The sequence below is a fragment of the Osmia bicornis genome, unplaced genomic scaffold, assembly GCF_907164935.1.
Source record: "Osmia bicornis bicornis unplaced genomic scaffold, iOsmBic2.1, whole genome shotgun sequence".
In the NCBI taxonomy this organism is placed as follows: domain Eukaryota; kingdom Metazoa; phylum Arthropoda; class Insecta; order Hymenoptera; family Megachilidae; genus Osmia; species Osmia bicornis.
The window spans coordinates 25,632-35,860 of record NW_025791282.1 but is presented as its reverse complement, the minus strand read 5'-3'; the positions used below and the strand labels follow the sequence as shown (position 1 = coordinate 35,860).

The window sequence follows — 10,229 nt, the reverse complement described above, 5'->3', positions numbered from 1 at the left end:
CTTCTAGTAGGACCCGTTTAACCTCTGCCGAAGTGAATTTTTCATCTGGAAGACTAGCTAAAGCCATATTTAGATTTTCGTAGCTATCTGGGAGTCCCGCTAGCATCGTGTATGCAAGGTCCTCATCTTTGACCTCTGATCCAGCCTCCCTTAGGTTTCTCGCATTTATTTTAACCCTAGATACATAAGCGGACATACCTTCATCGTCTTTCATCTTTAAATGATAAAATTCCTTTTTTAGTTGCATGATACGGACTCTAGACTTAGGCTGATGAATTTGTTTTAACGTTTCCCATGCCTCAAACGCGTTGGCGCAATCCTCTATATGAACTTGTTGGTCTGCTTCGATATGCAGGCCGATAGCCGCGAACGCTTTATTTTCATTAGTTTGATGGTTTCTTACCTCCGTTTCTGTAGCATTTTCGGGGGGTACTTTTTTCGTCAGCACGTGGTCGAGCAGGCCTTTTCCTCTGAGATACCAGCACATTTCTGTTTTCCAGTTCTGGTAATTTGAATCTGTCAGCTTGGTAATTTGAAATTCACCCTTTAATTCGCTCATTTTTGCGCACTTGTAGCACTCTTAGTCTAATAGGAAGTTCACGTTTTACTATGTGCGAGGCGCACACTCGCTTTCAATGATCACTTTATTTCAATTTTTCACTTTATTTCGTAATCTGGGCCCATAACCAGTGTTGGGGATAGGATTTGAATAACACCAACTGTCTAATCATGGTGTATATATATATATATATATTTACTTATATTTAGGTATATGTTTAATTAGTATTTGATTCGCCGAACACGTGGTCGCTCTTATCGCTAGATCTAGTAGTAATGGACGGCGGAAACGATTTTGCGTAGGTAAACAAGGATGAACAGGTGGCGATCTCTCGATCGTCACGTGACTGCGTACGCATAACACCATTTCCGCGGCATATACGAACTCGGCATCGCGCAAATACTTAACAATATAGTAATAACGAAACTGTTATTATATGTACATTGATCTGTGGGATGGGATCAGTATACTACATTACATTTAATGTAGATATAGTAATAATGATATTGTTATTAAATGTATATTACATACCTAACGTAGATATAGTAATGACGATACTGCCATTATATGTACATTGATCGGTGGGAAGGGATCATTATATTACATTATATCTAATGTAGATATAGTAATAATGATATTGCTATTAAATGTACATTGGTCTGTGGGATTAAATCAGTATGTTAAATTTCATCTGATGTAGATATAGTAATAATGATATTGTTATTAAATGTATATTACATATCTAATGTAGATATAGTAATAACGATACTGTTATTATATGTACATCGATCTGTGGGAAGGTATCAGTATATTACATTATATCTAATGTAGATATAGTAATAATGATGTTGTTACCAAAATTACATTGATCTGTGTGAAGGCATCAGTATATTACATTATATCCAATGTAGATATAGTATAAATGATACTGTTATTCAATGTACATTGATCTGTGTGAAGGAATCAGTATATTGCAGGAGATCTAATGCAGATATAGTAACAACGAAACTGTTATTATATGTACATTGATCTGTGGAAAGGTATCAGTATATTACATTGTATCCAATGTAGATATAGTAATAATGATATTGTTATTAAATATTCATTGGTCTGTGGGAATAAATCAGTATATTACATTACATCTGATGTAGATATATTAATAATGATATTGTTATTAAATGTATATTACATATCAAATCGAGATATAGTAATAACGATACTGCCATTATATGTACATTGATCGGTGGGAAGGGACCATTATATTACATTATATCTATTGTAGATATAGTAATAACGAAACTGCTATTATATGTACATTGATCTGTGGGAAGTTATCAATATATTACATTATATCTATTGTAGATATATTAATAACGAAACTGCTATTATATGTACATTGATCTGTGTGTAGGGATCAGTATATTACATTATATCTAATGTAGATATAGTAATAATGATGTTGTTACCAAAATTACATTGATCTGTGGGAAGGCATCAGTATATTACTGTTGGCGAAATTCCCCAATTCTACGCCGAACGGCGAAGTTGGCAACGAAAATACTTCGTTGGTGCGTCGTTACCGATAGCGGCAGCACCTCTCGGGCCCACTTTGTCCACGCGGTCCCCTCTCCACTCTGAACCGGCACGATCGACGCCATGATCGATTCTTGTTCTTCTTGTACGATCGCTTGGTGTGAGAACACGTGCTTCTCTGTCCACGCTAATTCGGTACAAGTCTATAGTTTTTCGACCACGCGACGCCGATCATTTCAGCCCGCGCTTTATTTTACCTTGTATTCAGTCCACGCAGTTCACGCTAATTATCAGTGATTAGTTAGTTTGCTATTAACGTTGAGCCCACGCAATTTCGTAGTTTATAAGTGTAAATAGTGTACAGACTCAGACCACGCATCACTTTTGTAAATATCATTTCTTATTTCTGTGTTAAATATAACTACTTGTGATCGTTACGCAGACGTGTTATTTTCTGACCTCGCTGACCACGCAATTCGCAGACATTTTGGTCCTTCGAGCCGGATAAACACGACCCGGCTCGCGTAACGGTCGTTGTGACGCGTAACGCTTGTGTTTCGCCGCCATTAAGCGTAGTGACCGCGCTTCACGTGAAATATTGACTCACCTTGTGCGCTCGGAACACGATTAAATAGTGACTGTGCCTCTTCAGGTGATTAGGGTGGTTTTCGCGCATTTTTAACGGTACTCAGTGACATTTGTGAAAATGCCGAAATCGCGAGATCCGTCTCCGGCCTCGAAACCGGAAGACACGCCTGCGGCCATGACGGCAACCGAACCCGATCCAGACCACGCAGCGGAAGCGACCACGCAGCCATTGCAGGCCGCTCGTCCACGCACGCCGACCACGCTTCAACTCCCTGAAGAGACCACGCAGGCCACTCGAACACGCTCGCCCACGCGCCTGACCTCTGATCTCCAGGTGCGTTCTCGTGTCCAGGAGGAACGTCTAGATACACTCCTGGCCATGGTGGAGGACCTGCAGGTGACCCTCAACAAGGCCCCTGAAGAAGTCGCGCCCGAAGTGCCGGAGCTCATACGCACCACGATCTTGGAAATTTACGTTGATTTCCAGCGCGAACACGCTGCCCTCTCGAAGGTCTGGCCATCCACGCAACTCGACCACGCTTACTTCAAGGAGAAGGTCTCCTCCAATGAAGCTCGTGTCGTGCTGTCAGCGCGCAAGCTGTTGGCGCAACTCGAACAAAAAATAAAGCAGAGCGCGCAGCCCACGCAGACTACGACGGCCTCGACGACTGACGCGCCCACGCAGTCCTCGGCAAGCCGATCACGCCTCCCCGAGATCGCGCTCCCGAAATTCGAGGGAGACTACAGCAAATGGGCAGAATTCAAGGCCCATTTCGCTTCTGTTATCAGCGAACGCGCTGACCTCGCCGCACACGATAAGTTTTTATACTTAAAGGGAGCTGTTACTGGCCACGCGGCTAACTTGATTAGCCACCTTCCTACCACCGATGGCGCCCTGGAGCAGGCGTGGCAACTGCTCGACGGCCGCTATGACAACAAGCGGCTAAACGTGCAGTCGCACATGGACCGGCTTGCCAACCTCAAGCCGATGAAAATGCGCAAGGCGGCCTCGCTCCTGAAAATGGTGAACATCATCCAGGAGACGCAGCAGGCGCTACGGTCGTTCGGGTTGGAGGATGCCCACAATTGTTTCTTGCTCACCATGCTCGTGAGACTGCTCGACGCGGACACGCGCGAGCATTGGGAGTCATCGCTGGCCACGACGAAGGACTATCCGACGCTCGAACAGCTGACCACGTTTCTGCTCGCACGCGCACGCACGCTAGAACAGTTGGAGCAGCTGAGCACTGCTCGGGCCGTACAGCCCACTCCGACCACGACATCCAGAACCACGCAGCCTTCGCAGCAACGCTCCACTCCAGCACGAGCCGCAGTCCACGCAGGAACCGCTCGACCAGCTACTTCAGCCCACGCAGCACCCGCAGCCAACGCCAAGTCCACGCAGTCCGCACTCTACCCGCGCGCTTTCTGCCAGAAGGATCACTTCCTGTCAGCGTGCCCACCGTTCCGAGCACTGACCCCGCACGATCGCGCCAACGTGGTCAAGGCCCACGCACTTTGCGTGAACTGCCTGGGCCACCATAACCTGCGCAGCTGCCGAACACGGCAACGGTGCAAGATCTGCGACGAGATCCACCACACCATGCTGCATGGAGCCGACATCAGCAAGGTGCTGGTACCTGGCCTTCCACCAACAGCATCATCACAGACCACGCCCACGCCGGCTCCAACGGCCACCACGCAGACCACGCCAACCACTTCAACGACCACGCATTGAAGTGACGGTGCAGTCGTCAACGCACCCGCAGCCATCGCAGCCCACGCACACAGAAATCGTTCAGCCCACGCAACCAGTACACGCAGACCACGGACCACGCTTTTAGCAACGGCACTCGCAAGAGTGCACACTGACCTCGCAGTGCAGCAAGTAAGAATACTCATTGATTCAGGCTCTGAAGTCTCGTTGATTTCAGAGTCATTAGTCACGCAGCTCAGATTCAGAAGACAACGCTCCACGTTGGATGTCCACGGAGTTGGTGGAGCAAGGACCTCGCAGACGAATGGAGTGGTCAATATTACCCTCCATTCAAATTACAGACCACTCTCAGTCACCATTCAAGCACACGTGCTGACGAAGGTGACCACTTGCTTACCATCCGAACCACCAGCTCGTCCAACGCTGCCATCGCATCTGGAGAAATTGAATCTAGCAGATCCGCAATTTCTCGTCTCCAGACCGGTGGACATTATTCTCGGAGCCGACGCATACGGGCAAGTCATCAAGCCAAACATCATCCGGAACGCTTCAACACCGTTGATCGCTCAACTTTCGATCTTCGGTTGGCTCGTAATCGGGCCCCTCGAGGGCATTCAGACCATTCGCAGGACCTCTCATCAGGTGACGGTCAGTAACACCGATTGCCAGTTGGGTGAGTTACTCAGCCGCTTCTGGACGCAGGAAGAGCCACCACAGGACACGACACCCTTGCTCACACAAGAAGAGCAAGAGTGCGAAGATCATTTCCAGACCACGCATTCTCGAGACTCCTCTGGAAGATACATCGTGCGATTGCCGCTCAAGCTTCATCCACGAGCACTTGGCAATTCTTACCAGACGGCGCACCATTGTCTTCAGAGGACACTCCGAAGATTCAGCAAGGACGCTCAGTACAAACAGCTGTACACCAAGTTCATGCTCGAATATGAGCAGCTTGGCCACATGGTAAGACTGAACAATGACTCAATAATCAGTCCGTTTCAGTACTTTCTTCCGCACCATGGCGTTCTCAAGTTGGGCAGCACGACCACCGCTTTGCGAGTGGTGTTCAATGGCTCCAGCCCAACTTCTTCAGGACACGCATTAAATGATCTTCTCCACACCGGTCCGAACCTTATGCTGAACATCGCAGATCTGCTCATCTGGATACGCAGATTCAAACATCTGTTTGCAACCGACATCACGAAGATGTATCGCCAAATCAAGGTGCATCCGGAGGACTGGAGCTTGCAGCAGATACTCTGGCTTGATGAAACTCAACAGACGCACCCCTCCAAATGGAAGGATTACGTACGCAACAGGGTAATCCAAATCCAGGAGATCACGCAGAACTTTCACTGGAGGCATGTACCAGGATCATCGAATCCGGCTGACTGCGCGTCAAGAGGCATGACGACAGATCAGCTACAGCAGCACTCGCTTTGGTGGACGGGACCACCGTGGCTCACGCAAACGCAGAACGCGTGGCCCAAGCAGACCAGTGTCGATGCAGACGAGTTGGGCGCCCCAGAAGCTCGTGCTGTCGTCGCACTCCACACGGCAAACGCAGTAAAAGAATATTCATGGGAGTTAATCTATAAATATTCTTCCTTTAACAGATTACGCAGAATCACCGCTCTCTGCCTCAAATTCGTGGACAAGCTGTTCAAACGACAAGATGCTTCGCCCACGCTTCTCATCACCGCAGCTGATATGGAAAGGGCCAGAATTTACTGGATTCAGGCCACGCAGTCTACGTTCTTCAAAGACGAACTCGCTGCACTCGCAAAGGGAACAACGCTTCCGTCTACGCATCCTTTCACGAGGCTCACGGCTTACCTCGACCATCAGGGAATCGCCAGGGTAGGCGGGCGCCTCCAACATTCAGAACTTTCGCACGAGGGTAAACACCCGGTAATTTTGCCTCGTGATTCGAGACTGTCAACGCTTCTCATCGACCACGCTCATCATCAGACCATGCACGGAGGTACGCAATCCACTCTTGCCTTTCTCAGACAACGCTACTGGATCATCGGTGGACGAGCTCCAGTAAAAACGCATATCCTGCGGTGTGTGAAGTGTGCTCGGCAGAGGGGGATCCGTGCCCATCAACTGATGGGCCAACTACCTCTTTGTCGAGTCACTCCATCACGCCCGTTCACCCACACAGGGGTGGACTACGCAGGACCGCTCACGCTGAAAACTTGGAAGGGAAGAGGAGCCAAGACGCAGAAAGGGTGGATTTGCGTATTTGTGTGCTTCGCAACATCCGCCGTGCACTTGGAAGTTGTTTCTGACTACTCGACAGACGCCTTCATCGCAGCATATCGCAGATTTACCTCAAGACGAGGCATCGCAGCCGCTCTCTATTCAGACTGCGGCACCAACTTCCAAGGAGCAGACACGCAATTAAAGAAGCAGTTCACGCAGAGCACGCAGGAAAATCAGGACATCGCAGCACTGCTCGCTGAGGACGGAACTCAGTGGCATTTCAACCCTCCTGCCGCCCCTCACATGGGTGGAAAGTGGGAAGCGGTTGTGAAATCTCTCAAGTTTCACCTCAAGAGGACGATTGGGGACGCTCTACTGACGTACGAGGAATCAGTAACATTGCTCACGCAGATAGAAGCGATCCTCAACTCGCGGCCACTGGAACCACTCAGCGACGATCCAGACGACATCGCAGCCCTCTCACCAGGACATTTCCTGATTGGAACGCAGATCAACGCAGTGCCAGAGCCCACGCTTTTAGAAGTTGCAGTCAATCGCTTGTCAAGATGGCAATTTCTACAACAGCGCCTCCAACAATTTTGGAGACTCTGGTCCACGCAGTACCTTCAACGACTCCAGGCAATCTCGAAGTGGCACCATCCATCAAATGAGATCAAGGTAGGCACTCTTGTTCTTATCACTGATGAACGCTTGCCCCCAGGGAAATGGCCCATGGCACGGGTTCTCAAACTCCTACCAGGCAAGGACGGATTGACCAGAGTCGTCGAACTCAAGACGGCCGCCACGACGCTCACGAGGCCCATCGCCAAGCTGGCCATTCTTCATCAGCCCTCGCAGAATAGCTCGGACACGGGAAATGTTGGCGAAATTCCCCACGTCTACGCCGAACGGCGAAGTTGGCAACGAAAATACTTCGTTGGTGCGTCGTTACCGATAGCGGCAGCACCTCTCGGGCCCACTTTGTCCACGCGGTCCCCTCTCCACGCGGAACCGGCACGATCGACGCCATGATCGATTCTTGTTCTTCTTGTACGATCGCTTGGTGTGAGAACACGTGCTTTTCTGTCCACGCTAATTCGGTACAAGTCTATAGTTTTTCGATCACGCGACGCCGATCATTTCAGCCCGCGCTTTATTTTACCTTGTATTCAGTCCACGCAGTTCACGCTAATTATCAGTGATTAGTTAGTTTACTATTAACGTTGAGCCCACGCAATTTCGTAGTTTATAAGTGTAAATAGTGTACAGACTTAGACCACGCATCACTTTTGTAAATATCATTTCTTATTTCTGTGTTAAATATAACTACTTGTGATCGTTACGCAGGCGTGTTATTTTCTGACCTCGCTGACCACGCAATTCGCAGACAATTACATTATATCCAATGTAGATGTAGTATAAATGATACTGTTACTCAATGTACATTGATCTGTGGGAAGGAATCAGTATATTGCAGCAGATCTGATGCAGATATAGTAATAAGGATATTGCCATTATATGTACATTGATCTGTGGGAAGGGATCATTATATTACATTGTATCTAATGTAGATATAGTAATAATGATATTGTTATTAAATGTATATTACATATCAAATAAAGATATAGTAATAACGAAACTGTTATTATATGTACATTGATCTGTGGGAAGGTATCAGTATATTACATTGTATCCAATGTAGATATAGTAATAATGATATTGTTATTAAATGTACATTAGTCTGTGGGATTAAATCAGTATATTAAATTTCATCTGATGTAGATATAGTAGTAATGATATTGTTATTAAATGTATATTACATATCTATTGTAGATATAGTAACAACGAAACTGTTATTATATGTACATTGATCTGTGGGAAGGTATCAGTATATCAGATTGTATCCAATAGATATAGTAATAATGATATTGTTATTAAGTGTACATTGGTCTGTGGGAATAAATCAGTATATTAAATTTCATCTGATGTAGATATAGTAATAATGATATTGTTATTAAATGTATATTACATATCTAATGTAGATATAGTAATAACGATACTGTTATTCTATGTATATTGATCTGTGGGAAGGTATCAGTATATTACATTATATCTATTGTAGATATAGTAATAACGAAACTGCTATTATATGTACATTGATCTGTGGGAAGTTATCAATATATTACATTATATCTATTGTAGATATAGTAATAACGAAACTGCTATTATATGTACATTGATCTGTGGGTAGGGATCAGTATATTACATTATATCTAATGTAGATATAGTAATAATGATGTTGTTACCAAAATTACATTGATCTGTGGGAAGGCATCAGTATATTACATTATATCCAATGTAGATGTAGTATAAATGATACTGTTACTCAATGTACATTGATCTGTGGGAAGGAATCAGTATATTGCTGCAGATCTAATGCAGATATAGTAATAAGGATATTGCCATTATATGTACATTGATCTGTGGGAAGGGATCAGTATATTACATTGTATCTAATGTAGATATAGTAATAATGATATTGTTATTAAATGTATATTACATATCAAATGGAGATATAGTAATAATGATGTTGTTATTAAATGTATATTACATATCTAATGTAGATATCGTAATAACGATACTGTTATTATATGTACATTGATCTGTGGGAAGGTATCAGTATATTACATTATATCCAATGTAGATATAGTATCAATGATACTGTTATTCAATGTACATTGATCTGTTGGGAAGAGATAAGTATATTGCAGGAGAATAATGCAGATATAGTAATAACGATACTGCCATTATATGTACATTGATCTGTGGGAAGGTATCAGTATATTACATTATATCTAATGTAGATATAGTAATAACGATACTGCTATTATATGTACATTGATCTGTGGGAAGGTATCAGTATATTACATTATATCTAATGTAGATATAGTAATAACGATACTGTTATTATATGTATATTGATCTGTGGGAAGGTATCAGTATATTACATTATATCTATTGTAGATATAGTAACTAACGAAACTGTTATTATATGTACATTGATCTGTGGGTAGGGATCAGTATATTACATTGTATCCAATGTAGATATAGTAATAATGATATTGTTATTAAAATTACATTGATCTGTGGGAAGGCATCATTATATTACATTATATCCAATGTAGATATAGTATCAATGATACTGTTATTCAATGTACATTGATCTGTGGGAAGGGATAAGTATATTGCAGGAGATATAATGCAGATATAGTAATAACGATACTGCCATTATATGTACATTGATCGGTGGGAAGGGATCATTATATTACATTACATCCAATGTAGATATAGTAATAATGATATTGTTATTAAATGTATATTACATATCTAATGTAGATATAGTAATAACGCTACTGTTATTATATGTATATTGATCTGTGGGAAGGTATCAGTATATTACATTATATCTAATGTAGATATAGTAATAACGATACTGTTATTATATGTACATTGATCTGTGGGAAGGTATCAGTATATTACATTGTATCCAATGTAGATATAGTAATAATGATATTGTTATTGAATGTACATTGGTCTGTGGGATTAAATCAGTATATTAAA

The 10,229-nt window shown here is 43.8% G+C and overlaps 1 protein-coding gene across 1 annotated transcript; it reads left to right on the top strand.

Annotated features, from left to right (window-relative positions):
• Nucleotides 1–2,798: 2,798 nt before the first annotated feature.
• LOC123988925 lies at nt 2,799–4,418 on the top strand. Its single transcript, XM_046289684.1, has one exon. It carries the CDS (start codon nt 2,799–2,801, stop codon nt 4,416–4,418), a length of 1,620 nt encoding a protein of 539 aa, XP_046145640.1.
• The last annotated feature ends 5,811 nt before the right edge of the window (nt 4,419–10,229 follow it).